The 15362-nt window shown below is 40.3% G+C and overlaps 1 protein-coding gene across 3 annotated transcripts in view; it reads left to right on the top strand.

The window, feature by feature from the left end:
• Positions 1-14909, top strand: part of LOC114646798 (uncharacterized) — a 57345-nt gene extending 42436 nt beyond the window's left edge. For all 3 annotated transcript variants that reach the window (XM_028795140.2, XM_051923340.1, XM_051923341.1), the window contains one exon: positions 12038-14909. In XM_028795140.2, coding sequence (XP_028650973.1) covers positions 12051-13535 — 1485 coding nt within the window. In that variant the 5' untranslated portion in view covers positions 12038-12050 and the 3' untranslated portion in view covers positions 13536-14909. The remainder of the gene's footprint in view (positions 1-12037) is intronic.
• Positions 14910-15362: the final 453 nt, after the last annotated feature.

Genomic DNA, 15362 nt, shown 5'->3' on the forward strand with positions numbered 1-15362 from the left:
TAAACAAATTTATTTCATGATTATTTTGCAAAACCTAATTAATTTAAGTAGAGTTTTTTAAATATTTGGAGGAGGGTGACGCCCCTGTGCCCCACATTACAAACCACAAATGATCTTACACATTTCAGTCACTATTTTGCACCATTGTATTCATTCAGTACCGTGTACCATGTTTGCCATTATGGATGCAATGAGACATCAGGCAAAATCACACCTTTTATTGACTAACTAAAATGTGTACAATAAGCAAGCTTTTGAAGCAACTCAGGTCCCTTCTTCAGGCAGCCTAACTTCTCATTGCATCAATAATGGCTAACACTGTACAACACCCTACTACTTAATTTGAGTCTAGACTTTTAAGTGTTTTCTGCCTAAACTCACCCGGTCCAACTCAGTAGCTCATTATCTATGTTAAATCAGGCAAAGTTGCTATTTAATTCCACTTTGACATTTAATCACAACGTCTGATTAGGCTGCATTTCTCTTTGACTTGACACAATATAATCAAGTTCAAATATTAAAATTTTAAAATGAATCCCTGTGATCAGCCTTAATATATTCCACAGAAGTTCATTCCTTTTTTCAGAGCACTTGATTATCATATTTTGAAAGGAAACTGGTAACACTAGTTCTGCGATTTAAACCACAGCCGGATCTATCCTCAGGCTTCAACACTGCAGGTGCTGTTATTATTTTAAAAAAGTGTAACAGACATGTGTGTGACTTTATTTTAGATTGATAAAATCCACTATGGATACACTATAGTGCAGTACACTCTGGGCTAATAGTTCTTACTGAAATTGCACTAATAAGAATATACAAATAATATGCCAAAAAACAATCCTCTGTCTCTTGTGCTCTTCATCAGTTGAAAACCATATTTGTGTCAGTTTTAAAGATATCACCTTGTTCCTTTTGTTATTAATGGAAAATCAATATAATAACACAAATATTAAATTCAGTACACTAGAATCCTTCCATTGACTGCACATTGTTTATCCATTAAAGAATTTGCAGGTAGACCGAGTCTTTCTGAACAGCACTAGAGCTCAGCAGTAACAAACCCTGGATAGAATCTCGGCACACGTTTGTACACTAGAAGCAATCAGGAAAATAAATTCAAAATACAGAAATTTTAGTAAGACCAATGAAATGAAAAATAACAGGGGCAAGTATTGGTGTCGGAAACTCAAAGTAATCTTTATATATAATACGCTACTGTGGCTGTCTGTTTGTCTGTCCAGGATCTTAAATCACCTGTAGCTCGCAAATTGTTTCACCTATTGATCTGAAACTTGGTACACATATACTACATGACGTCTACTATCCTCTTTCACGGTCCAAGGTTATTCCTCTTTTTATTTTTATTTTATTTTATTGTAGAATCAACTCTCGGCAGTGGCCAGCAGGGCGGCCGTGCGGCGTATGTGTATGGGTGCCATTCTCATCCCTACCACCTTCGCCGTCACTTCCCCTACCTCTTCATATCTTAAATCATTCTTGTGGAAGAATGAAGACTTAAGTGAAAAATTTATGGAAAACATACTAAATAATTGCAACACAAACACTGACTTAATCAGTTTTAATGCGAAAAGATGCCGTTGAAAGAAGAAAAGAAGTGGTCCGCTAGGGTGGAGAAAAGAAGTGCTGCTCAGGAAACAGCAAGAGCATCAACATCTGAGCAAACAAATGGTAAATGTACAGAGAAAGAGGATGACTATGACATTGACTATGAATGCTCAAGTCAAATGTATTCACTGCATGTTATTGTAAAGTGCATCATTACTGGTTATAATATACTAGCCAACCGCATAATTATTTATTGATGGGTGAACACTTCCTGAAAGACACAGTTGTCCAAATGGGGTGGGTTTGAGGATACGACTGTGAGTGAATGAAAAGATGGAACTCTGGAGAAAGCAACATACAATTTTCCGTGACTGAAAACTGGTTTTGGCAGATACAGGCATATCTTTTTGAAAGTTTGGCCCTATGCCTTATTAATTGTCATTGCAAAGGCTAATCTAACAGGAAATTGTCTGCATGAGTAAAAGGCAAATTTGAATCTGATGGGGTCAGGGAAATCTGGGGAATAAGGACAATAAGGCAGCTGCGATAGTTTTACACTCCAGTATATTGCGGTGAATGCTGGTAACAGTCAGTCTAGTGCCATTACAGAGACTTCTTGCTGGCATGAGGTTTCTGAGAAGAATGACGACTAAACCAATTTTAATTTTGAGTTTATGCGGAGGCATGCCAGTGGGAGTAAGACTGCTAAGAAATTCTTCAGGGAATGAAGGACGTTCTTGGAAGTGAATGGTGATAGTAGCTGGAAGCATTTGGGACATTGCCACAATTTCTGCCTCGCCACCATAAACTCCGGAAGTATTCATGTAGTCAGTGTATTGTTGAGCAGACTGTATGACTATGCTTCTGTGACTAAGAACAACGGACAGCACGTCGCCGAAGTTATCCCAATGTTGGCAAACAAAGGTTACAGCCATGTTATGAAGTTCGAGAGCAACAGTTTCGTCGATGACATTTTTCCAGAAAAAAACGACTGATAGAAACAAACAGTTACCTGATGCAGGAATTTGTATAACATTGAAAGAAGTGTTGTTTCCATGAAATACATTTGAAGTGGTGGCCATGGTAGGCAAATGAACAGTCAACGTGGCTCACAGCTGCATGTGGACTGTAGCACAGACTAAAGCGAGTGAGGATGTGTTTGGTGAGGTGTTGGGGGCGGGCACATGAGCAAGCAGTGCCTCGAGAGCGAGGGTGGATGTGGGAGGAGGGTTAGAGTTGGCGGGTGGGGCTCTGTCGTGCGTTCCCCATGACGCGGGAGGAGGGTTAGAGTTGGAGGGTGGGGCTCTGTCGTGCATTCCCCATGACGCGGGAGGAGGGTTAGAGTTGGTGGGCGGGGCTCTGTCGTTCGTATCCCTTGGTTGGACGACTTGGTAGATTATATATAGAAAAGCAGCCGGAACCGAAAAGAACAATGAAAAGTCAACGTGGCTCAGAGGTGCATGTGGACTGTAACAGAGACGAAAGCGACTGAGGCGGTGTTTGGTGAGGTGTTGCGTGCGGGCACATGAGCAGGCAGTGCGCATGCCTCAAGAGCGAGGGTGGACCCGGGAGGAGGGTTAGAGTTGGCAGGCAGGGCTCTGTCATGCGTATCCCATGGTCTTAGAGTTGGCCGATAGAGGCATGTATTTTTGAAAGTTTGGCCCTGTGCCTTATTAATTGTCATTGCAAAGGCTAATCTAACAGGAAATTGTCTGCATGTAAAAGTAAAAGGCAAATTTGAATCTGATGGTGTCGGGGAAATCCGGGGAATAAGGACAGTTTGTGAGGTAGCAGCTGCGATAGTTTTACACTCCAGTACATTGCGGTGAATGCTGGTAACAGTCAGGCAGGTGGGCAGGCGGGCAAGCAAACAAAGACACTATTCTCTTAGTATGGTATGAATCAGGTTTTTGTAGACAAAGGTTTTCCTTGTTCCTGCAGGACCATCTAAGAAGAAGCATGTTTGTCAGGATGGGAATCGCTGTATGCAGCGTTTAAAACAGTTTGCAAGGGTGGACGCGGTCATGCGTATCCCATGACGCGGGAGGAGGGTTAGAGTTGGCGGGCGGGGCTCTGTCGTGCATATCCCATGGTCTTAGAGTTGGTGGGCGGGGCTCTGTGAGTTGGCCAGTGTGGCTCTGTCGTGTGTATCCCATGGTCTCTGTCTTGCGTGCCATGGTCGGCTGCTTAGTGAATTATATATATAGATTTGCTGTCAACATGTTGTAAAGCATTACACCACAGTTTTTTTTATCGATATAAAGCATATTCAAGAAAGGAGTCATTCATCCATCTGTTCACTGTCCAGACTGACTTATTCAGTGTAGGGTTGTGACAAGGCCAGATCTTAGCACAGGGCACACGGCACAGCCATCAATGCACCAGGTGCCCATCTACTGTAAGGCACTCTCACAAACACATCTACTCTCACCTTCATTTACCATGTTACCTTATTAAACAATTTATTTATCTTTTGATGTACTCCTGAAATTTGCATGCAGATTTGAGTAGAGGGACATGGTTGTGTTCTGGGTATCATAAGCAACAAAAGGATATGATCAAAGTGGAGCATATGATATTATTTATTATTTATTATTATTATTTTTTGGCTTTATTATATTATTTATCTTGGCTTTCAGAAAGCATTTGATAAGGTGCCACATGAGAGGTTGGGCGTCAAACTGAAAGAAGTGGGCGTTCAGGGTGATGTTTAAAGATGGGTGCACAATTGGCTCAGACACAGGAAGTAGAAAGTGATGGTGCGAGGAACAGTATCAGAATTGGCTGATGTTAAGAGTGGTGTTCCACAGGGGTCAGTGCTAGGGTTGCTAATATTTTTAATATGTATAAATAATTTGGATAGGAATATAAATAAAAAGCTGGTTAAGTTTGCAGATGATACCCAGTTAGGTGGATTAGCAGATAATTGAAATTAATTGGACAGCATACAGGCTTGAGACGATTTGTGGAGGATGAAATTTAATGCAAGTAAATATAAAGTATTAAAGCTAGGAAGTAAAAATGCCATGGTGGACTCGACACTATCATTGTCAGACAGTATTCAGAAGCCATTACAAAGGCTAACAGAATTTTAGGTTATATAGCATGGTGTGTGGAGTACAAGTCCAAGGAGGTTATGCTCAAGCTTTATAACACACTGGTGAGGCCTCATCTGGAGTACTGTGTGCAGTTTTGGTCTCCGGGTTACACAAAGTCCCCAGAAGAGTGACTAGGCTGACTCCAGGACTACATTAGATGTGTTATGAAAAAAGTTTAAGAATGAGTAAAAGCTAAAATCACTGGTCTTTTCAGTTTAAGCAAAAGAAAATTAAGAGGTGACATGATTGAATTGTTTAAAATTATGAAGGGAATTAGTACAGTGGATTGAGACTGTTATTTTAAAAGAAGCTTAACAAGAATACAGGGACACAGTTGGAAATTTGTTAAGGGTAAATTTCTCACGAACATTAGGAAGATTTTCTTCATACAAAGAGCCAGACACATGTAGTGCAGTAGACAGTAGGACTTTAGGGACCTTCAAAACTCAAACTAATGTTATTTTGGAAGAATTATGCTGATAAGATTTCAAGCTTTGTAGTGCTGAATGGCCTGTTCTTGTCTAAATTGTTCTGATGTTCTCATGTTATAATAACTTTTAAAAGAGAATGATTCACTTAGAATCTGCATTCAGTAACGTAGCTGACACAGAAAATGCAAGGAGGTCCAACTTAATTATATAACTCAAAGACCAGACCTACCAAGATAACCAACAGACACACAACTGGGTACTGCCACCTAATGGAACTCTAAGGCTAATTACATCTTCAGGTTATTTCAAAATAAGAGCTGTTTCATATGAAAATCACAGATATATTGGGAAATTCTACTACATTACAAATAGTATATTAGTACATTAGAGAAGGTCATTCATCCCAACAAACCCATCCATCGTATTCATCTAGATTCCCCATAATAACATTAAGTCCAGATTGGAAAGTCCCTAAAAACCTACCTTCTACCACATTACTTGGTCATTTATTTCATGCATTTCTGGTTTTCTATGACCTTGTTCAAATCCTGACCTATTTACAAATTGTGTCTGTCCATACATCCATCCATTGTCTAAACCCACTTATATCCTGAAGAGAGTTGAGAGGAAGCTGAAACCTTTCCCAGCAAATGCAGGGTACAAGGCAGGAACACTCACTGAATAGGGCATCAATCCATTGCAGGGTGAACATGCAGATAGACACACAAACACTGGGTTTGCCCATTTTTTCCATATTATTGTATCATTGTTTCTATAGTTTCTTCCTACCTATGGGAGTTTTTCACTAGCTTCTTCCAAATTATGAAAATGTGAATGTTAATTGGCATCTGTAAATTTCCATGATATAAGGGTTTATGCATGTGTGTGTCCTGGGTTGGACTGGCATAATGTCCTGGTATTATTCCTGACTCCATTGGCCCTAAAACTGGATAGAGTTTGGTAAATTACTGGATAGGTTTACTTTAACCTAGCACTATATATATTACTTTTCTTACAAATCTAGCAAATGTGGATAGTATGAAAGTATTACAGTTGACAGAGCTTCATGGTTTTGCCTTGACCTGCTTAGCTTTAGTTTTTAGGAATTAAGGTCCCATAGATACAACACAACAGGAGCCCATGGAGCAGGCATTTTAAAATAAAAATGGTGCAACTTAGGATCTTTGTTTGTGCATGATCATGTGGCTACAGGGTGTTTAAGGGGGAGATTGGGGCTAGTCATGCTTACATGTGAGAGAGCGTGATTGATTGCAGTTTCTTTCTTGACTCTTAGCAGGTCGTAATTAAGATACTGTGCCTACAGGAGTATAAAAGAGCCTGGATAGGCTATAAAGAGGAGAAGCAAGAAAGTAATCAAGTGGCATGGCTAGTAGGGCAGAATCGGATGTGGGACCACTATGGAGGAGCAGGGAGTGACTAGGTGGGCTCCTAATGATCCTGTAGATGCCAAGGAGGATGTAGGCAAGACAGAGGTCCAGCCGGGGATAGTAGTTGGGACAAGATCTGGAGAGAAGGACCACAGCTGTTAGCGTCTTGGCCTGGTTGCAAGACCAGACAGGTGAGCTGAAGAGATAGAGGGAGAAAGACATGCTGAATTGGTAGAAAAGAAAAGAAAAAGACAGCCCGATGTCTTCTTGATTCTTAACATATTTATTTATTCATTGACTTTATTTCACACAGAAGAGCACTAGTTGTTTACGTCATATATATTTCTTTGAAGAAGCACCACACTTTGATTTTTGGAACATTTTATTGATGAAAAAAAGCACTAGGCACCTTTGATACACCACCTTTGCTGTGCGGTTTGTTTCCAACTTCACCCTTGACTATCTTGGTTTATGTCTTTTGATGTTCCGGGTTCAAGGGGGGATATGCTAGCTGTGGGCAATCTGGGCACCTCACAAACCTGATGAGACAACTCAGGATTAATTTGTAAGGCATTCTTGAAGACAAGTGTCTGATTAATTGGCTTGTAAAAGTATACATACTGTTGAAGACTTAGGGTATTTCCTCAAGCAAATTCATTATGAATCCTAAGAGTGCCAAACAAGAAAAATATGCCATACAAAGCAAGAACTCTAAATAAAAATAAAATGTACTTATTGCAGAAGGTTTATGAAGAGAATTTCCAGCCACTGCAGCCCTCAAATGTAAGCACTACAATTCCTTTTTCACCGATTTTTAAAAAATGTGACCCTCGCAAACTACACCAAGTTATTTACAGCCTCTGCCAGCCCTAAATGATCATTACCAACTATGCAAAATGCTTACAATTCTGCATTAAAGAATGTAGTAGTATTTTTCTTCATAAATAATGTAAGGACACTGAAACAGGAAGAGCTTTCTAACTCACTCCTGGCTCCAAACGCAGATTGGCTTCAGTTTACACAAAGTCCACAGATTCAGTTACATTTTTACTAAAAATTTTCACTTATATCTTAGAGAACTCAAAAAAATAAGAAGAACAATGTGTGGCCACCCAAACACCCAACACAGGCTTGGACAGAAGTCACAGCAAACAGGAAGATCTATCACGAGGGAAACCCTTCCAACGAATGTTTCCAACCACAGCCACAGTTACAAAGCACAATGACAATAAAGCACTCTGTATCTCTCTGTCTTTTCTTCCTCTGCCTCCTCCACCAAGCTTCATCTCCTTCCTCCCAACTCTGGCTCCTCAAGTTGTGGCAGTGGCCTTCTTTTATTTACAATGGGAATACTTCCAGTATCTCAAAAGCGTGGTCCGGAAGCACATCGGGGTGAGTTGGAAGCCCAACAAAGTAGGGCTCCCCAGTCCCTGCAGCACTCCCTGGATCCATCCTTAGACCCCAACAGGGCTGAGCCAACAAATACCAATTCCCAGAGTGCCCTGTGGGAATCTTTGGCACTGTAGCAACCCAGGGGGGCTGTCACCTAGCAATCCAGTCCTTCCATTATGAAGGCTTTCCACATGGGTAAGGGTCTCGGTCAAAGACCACAAGTGCTAATATAAACAGGTTATTCAACTCAACTTAAGTCATGACCTTGTTTCCTTCTAGTATCTAGAAAAAATGTTTTAACATTGTTAAAGTGATTCTTTCAGCCACATTACTGTAACAAAATTGCTTCATTCAGTTCTCTTGGGTTAAGACATAATTTCTTGTAATAATATAAAATGTACTCCATCTTCCATTTCTGTCTCACTGGTCTTGCTAAAGAACTAATTTTAAAGCTTATTTTCTTCATAATGTATATTCTCTATATACTAAAGCTGAATACATTTAGCTTTAAGTTGTACTTTTAATTGCTTCATTTATTTAATTTTATAGACTTCCAGACTGAATTTTTGGTTTCCAAAATTATTCTTATGTGGTGGTAGCTCTGCTGACTTGTAGTAAGAAGACCACAGTTCCTGTCCCAGGCTTTCCCTGCACAGAGTTTGCATGTTTTCCCTGTATCTGTGTGGATTTCCTCCAGGTGCTCTGGTTTTCTCCCACTCTCCAAAGACATGTATGTGAACTGGTGACACTAAATTGTCCTTAGTAGTTGTTTGCTGTGTGGGTGTGTGAATGTGTGTGTTTGCCCTGCAATGGACTGGCATCCTTTTGGGGGTTTGTTCCTGCCTTGGGCCCTATGCTAAGTGGGTCCCTGGTCTAGATTAGGTGGGTTAGAAAATGACATGACATGAATTGCTGGATGTTGGCATGTTAACACAATGGTTGAAGTTCCTGAGTTTGAGCCATACATCAGACATTATCCATGTAGTGGTAAACCCTGTGTGTGTGTTTTTTGCCAGGTTTTCCACTGTTCCTTCCACATTACCAACAATGAGTAGGTTAGGTTAGATTGCAATTTAAAATTAACCATGTGAAGGTGTGTTTATGACAGAGTCATGCAATGGACTGGCACTCAGTCTGATGCTGTTGTGTGCCTGCACACAGTGCTATGCCCTCATAACCCTGAAATGGATTAAGCATGCTTTAAAATATTATGTTATGTTACCTGATGTAAGAAGCATGTTTGACATTTCCATAATTTATGTAAATGGCAGTGACAGTACATGAGTTCTGTCAAGTGAGTGACACCTATAAATTACTGAACATTTCTCTGGCCTAGAAAGTTTCCCAAATAAACATCAAGTGAATTTTTTGGATTCACCTTATTTTTTTAAATTCCCTGTGGAATAGCCATTATCATTTGTTGTCTTTTGTTCCTTGATTTTGTAATCAAAGGTGCACATGATTTGGCATCTTCTATTGCAGAATTAAAAATTTTAATTTACGATGTCAGTGAATCAGGCAGTGTGATTTTCACAACATTTTTGGAGTTGTTTATAGAGCAGTGATTTTTAGCCATCCTAAAATCTTATCTCGTGTGTTAGGTCAATTCCAAGATTGTGGCCATTGTCAATTAGTCATTGTCTAACCTGCTTAGTTCTGAATAGGGTCATGAGAGTCTGCTGGAGCCTATCCCAGCTAGCATAGGGTGCAAGGGAGAAACAAACCCTTTACAATCTTTCACAAGATGAACATACACATCCACACCCCAACCACACACTAGGGCTAATTTAGTACCACCAATCCACCTAACCTGAATGTCTTTGGACTGTGGGAGGTAACAGGAACACATGGAGGAAACCCACGCAGACTCGGGATAACAGGCAAGTCCCACACAGGGAGAACCTGGGACACGAACCCTGATTTACTTACTGCAAGGCAGCAGCGCTACCACTGTGCCACTTTTCCACCCCATGGTCATTGTTCTCTGGAATAATATGTGATGCCCTGTGGCTTTAGGTTTGGTTAAGTAGCTTCAGAAATAGACAGATAGAGCAATGATGCTGTCTTCACAAGAAATATCAGTTTCTTTAAAAGCAAGAAACCATTCTTTAACATTGTAAAAGTCATGATTTTTTTCAGGATTATAATTGATAAAATAGGAAATTGGGTGTACTGTACTTCAGAAATAACTGTTCAATTCTGCTATATTTAGTTTTGGGAGCCAGCATGCAATCATGATCCGTATCAATTCATTGACAATTATACACTCACCATCCACTTCATTAGGTACACCTTGCTAGTACCAGGTTGGACCCCCTTTTGCCTTCAGAATTGCAGTAATTCTTCAAGGCATAGATTCAACAAGGTGCTACCAACATTCTTCAGGGAAGTTGGTCTATATTGACATGATAGCATCACACATTTGCTGCAAAGTTGTTGGCTGCACATCCATGATGTAAATCTCCTGTTCCACCACTTCCCAAAGGTGCTCTATTAGATTGAGATCTGGTGACTGTGGAGGCCATTTAAGTAAAGTGAACTCATTGCCATATTCAAGAAACCAGTTTGAGATGATCTGAGATGTTATCCTGCTAGAAGTAGCCATCAGAAGATGAGTGTACTGTGGTCATAAAGGGATGGAAATGGCCAGAAAAATGCTCAGGGAGGCTGTGGTATTTAAACGATTCTCAGTTGGTGCTAAGGATCCCAAAGTGTGCCAAAAAATATCCTCCACACCATTACACCACCACCACTAGCCTGAATCACTGATACAGGATGGATCCATGCTTTCATGTTGTTCACACCAAATTCTGACCCTACCATTTGAATATCGCAGCAGAAATCAAGACTCATCAGAGCAGGCAACGTTTTTCCAGTCTTCTCTTGTCCAAATTTGGTGAGCCTGTGCAAATTGTTGCCTCAGTCACCTGTTCTTAGCTCACCGGAGTGGCACCCGGTGTGGTCTCCTGCTGCTGTAGCCCATCTTTTTCAAGGTTCAATGTGTTGTGTCTTCAGAGATGCTCTTTTGCATACCTCAGTTGTAAAAAGTGTTTTTTGAGTTACTGTTGCCTTTCTATCACCTCAAACTAGTCTGGCCATTCTTCTCTGACCTCTGACGTCAACAAATATCTGCTTACTGGATATTTTCCTTTCATGGAACCATTCTCTATAAACCCTAAAGATGGTTGTGTGTGGGAATCCCAGTAGATCATCAGTTTCTGAAATACTCAGTCCAGCCCATTCTGCACCAACAACCATGCCACATTCAAATTCACTTAAATCACCTTTCTTCCCCATTCTGATGCTCGGTTTGAAATTCAGCGGGTCATCTTGACAGTGTCTACATGCCTAAATGCATTGAATTGCTGCCATGTGATTGGCTGATTAGATATTTACCTTAACAAGCAGTTGAACAGGTGCACCTAATAGGGTGGCCGGTGAAAGTAGAATAGGAACTCTTCCATGACAAGAAGATGGAGAATAAAAATAATTGTATGAGTAGGACTTTGTATAAGAACAATAAATTAAAAACAAACATAATGAAGATAAGGCTTTAAATTTATATAAATGCATGTGTTCACATCAGCAAGTAACCTTAGTGCTAAATGATAAGCCAATATCTATAAAGTACATTCTGAAAAGTAATACCAATTGCCTGATGTTCACCCAGGAGAAAGCAAAGAAAAATGTTGGATTCTTATGTTTTGTAGGTTGAAGGTGTACTACCATTACAGATGGAATCACTAATTAAAACGGGTCTTGAAGCACCAAGAGGACTGATGTTAAAAATAATTCACAATCATAAGTCACTATGCTAATTCTTCAAGTTATCATCTGCCTATCTAAAGACGAGCCTGCTAATAGCATCAAAGATGAAGACAGCTTCCTCCCATTGTTGAAATGGATGTTAACTGGAACCCTTGAATTACATGAATGTGGATGCTTTGTATTAGTCTGTGTAGCAGTTGACAGGCCCTTTGCCTTAATAATATCTTCTCTTGTATCTTCACCACCCCAAACAGTTGGAACAGAAAGGGATGTATGGGACTGAATGACACAAACAGTGCAAATGAAAATGTTTTTTGCATAGCAGCAAGCTTGTTTACTAATTCTTAATATCCCTATGTACATTGAATGCCAATTTATTTTTTCTCTGTAGGTATTCTTGCTAGATGGCAGCAAACAACAGAAGACTCTCAGCTAACTTGGCTTCAGAAGGGCTAGCATGTTCCAGTGGAAGTTGCCACAAGATGGATCAAGCTTTTTTTCCACTTTCAAAAAGCTATTCAGACACCCTAAGAGGGCCCATGGGTGTTGTAGAACTTGAACAGAAATGTCAAGATATCCAAAAAAGCCTTAGCAATGGAGTATGTCATCAGCAGAGAGAAGTGAGAAGCAACCAGCAGGGGTCCTCAGAAAGTATCACTGTACCGATTTCACTGTGCCCAGCTTCCACCATGGAGAAAAAAGTGATTTGCTCTCCGAGTCTAGAAGCTATCAACAGCACAACTTTAAATATGAGCCCCCATTTAAGAGCTGATCAAGTGTCAACTTCTGCACAGATTAACAACACAGAGCTCAGTTCTAGTGACAGATGCCAGGAAACAAGGTGGCTTGAAACAAGTAAACCTCCAGTGCAGAGGAGCCACTCAGACAGCTTGTATTCTAGTAAAGAGAGACAGATGGTATGTCCTGGGTGCAGCATGACCTTTCCTAATATGGGGATTTGTAACTGGGATGCTATAGGATGTGCCACTCAAGGACATCAAATCGGTTCTTGTAGAAGGAGTCCCATAAACAGTGTTCCTCTTGAGCAACCTCAGGCTTTGGGCCTCTGTGTTCCCAATGTGTTATGTAACCAAAAAACTGGAATCCACAGAGGGGATGGGTCCCATGTTCAAACCTCCATGTTATGTGCAGAAACGTATCATACTCACTCAGAAGGAACTTTCCCAGCATTTTGCCACTCCTTGCCTATACCTGCACCTGTCCAATTGCTCTCACGCGTGGTCAGTTCAGGAGATGCATGCGGAAAGCAGAGCTCCTCTATGCCTTGCTGTCCAGCACACGCCCAGTCCCTTTCTGGCATAATGACTTTTCCTCGGCTGGTCTCTTCTGTCAGTGAGACAGGATTGGATGTTAAGAGAGTGATGACTTGTCTTATTCCAGGTACAGAGATGAAAGAGAATGCAGGCATAGAGTGTCTCCAACAGAAAGGAACTGGACACAGGGGGACCAGAGATGCTGGCACCATGACTTCTTTGAAAGAGCTAACACTACAGTTCAGGGACATGGCAGTCCAAACCAGTGAGTCCAGTACTCCTTGCTCACCACTCACTGATAGGACACCACATGTGTACCCAGAAATCAATCTTGTTCAGGAGCCAGTGGTTCAGAAGTCTCCAGTGAAAGAAGTCAAGTGGGATGAAGAAGGTATGACATGGGAAGTATATGGTGCCTCAGTAGACCCTGAAGTTCTTGGGCATGCAATCCAAAAACATCTGGAGCTACAGATAGAGGAAGCAACTAACCGTGCATCCGCCCTGTCACAACAGAATAAGCACAGCACACACAAGAAAGCACGGGGTCGAAAGGGCCTAAAGAATTTACTAATCAACCCAGCATGCTGCACTCGGACCAACACAGCCATTGATTAAAATTTGCTCCCAAAGTAAAATGTGCCCATAGTATGACTTAAGATGACAACCGTATAGTGAGAATCACAGTCTTTCTGTGTTCCTGCAAATGAAAATACCTCAGCTCACTTCTAGATAAACTCTGAGAATCAGACTGAGATGATCCAGAACCCAGACAGTGATCCCTGCACAATGTGGCCAGTTTTTGCTGCATTGATATTGTGCATTATGGAGTCACTATGTTTTCAAAATGCTAAAATTCCCACTTCATGAAAGCCAACGTGAATCAAAAGTCCAAGTATGACTGAAGTTAAATCATGATACCAATAATCACTGTGCATAATCCTATGTCTTACATTACAGCAGAAATCCAAGAAAAGAGCACCACAGATGTAAAACCATGGGAAGTGTCTTTAGTTGGAGTGTTGTACCTATACCCAAATACAGGTGACAAAGGGGGCCTGTCTAAGCAGTTCACTCCTACTAAGTTAATTTAAATCCTGCCTTCAAGATAAGTCTAATTGGTCAACATGATGTTGTCATATTTCATTTTTTTCAAATGCCAAGGATAGTTATATCACAAATGGCTATTACCATGACCGTCTGTTTAACAGACATTACTGAGATCATCTCTCTTTACAGCAGTTTAGCTAAGAAAGGCTTGAATGTTGATTTTGGCAGGACATGAAAAGTTGCAACTCCAGTTCAACAGTAAATGATCACTACGAATGTCTCCAGTTTTGTTTCACCAAAACGTAAAATGCTGCATAAAAATGAGGAAATACTCATTATGAAACTTCACAGTATGATCATGCCATGAGGTTCATCTTGTATTACTCTAAAACCATTACACAAATGATCCAACGTATCACCAACATGACAGTGATAATGAAACAACAGTATAACCGGGACCAAATATTCATCATGAAACAGTATCACCACTAGAGTAAATGCACTGAAGAATCATTACAACATGCCATGACTGAATGTTCTATCATGACAACCTAGCCTTGACAGTATGTAATCACCGATCACTGTAACTAAGGGATTAAACCGGGAAGCTACACAGATCATCCGTAATACATGGCTATAGCAGAAGGTTCATTAATAATTTCTTTGACAGAAGGCTTGTCTTGACACAATCTAGCATAACCATGACATAAAGCCATGTGGACTTCTATAGGATATTTATGGAATGTTAGCTTTACATTAGGACCTTTTATAGTATAAATAAATAAGACTTTCAATCCCTTATAAGGATCTAACTATGACAAAATTTTAATTAAGGAATTCTGCTTTTGTGAAGCTTGGTGTTTTTAGATCATCTTGTGAATATTTGAAATAAGCTCTAGTTTTATATTTTATGTAAATCTACCTTCTTCTTTTTTAACATTCCCAACGTATTTTTAACTTTATTTCCAAACTGGTCTTTTGGGTAATGCATTTAATCTGATTTTTGCAATATCTTTCTCACTTTATGTATAACAGAAACAGCAAGTTTAGGCCTGGGATAATTTTTTTGTAACTTCTTTTTTCTGAACCGTTTGGTAAGACTTTAGAGCCAGAGCTGCTTATGGACAGAAAAGCTCTGTGCAGACTGTCCCCAGTGTGTTTCAGTGACATGCAGAGTCATGGTGACTCCTACAGTGGTTCTCCAACAGGTTAGACTGAAGAGGGAATTCGTTACCATTCTTAAGGCAAAAGTAAACCAATTACTGTGTTACCCTGCAAAACAGTATGATTAGGCAGCCAAGAAGATGCACTTCCCATTGTAGGAAAGAAAGAAAGAAATGTGGCCTCCACATCCATACTCATAAGACTAGACATTAATAACCCTTCACTACTGAA

The sequence above is a fragment of the Erpetoichthys calabaricus genome, chromosome 2 (assembly GCF_900747795.2).
Source record: "Erpetoichthys calabaricus chromosome 2, fErpCal1.3, whole genome shotgun sequence".
NCBI classification, from domain to species: Eukaryota; Metazoa; Chordata; class Cladistia; order Polypteriformes; family Polypteridae; genus Erpetoichthys; species Erpetoichthys calabaricus.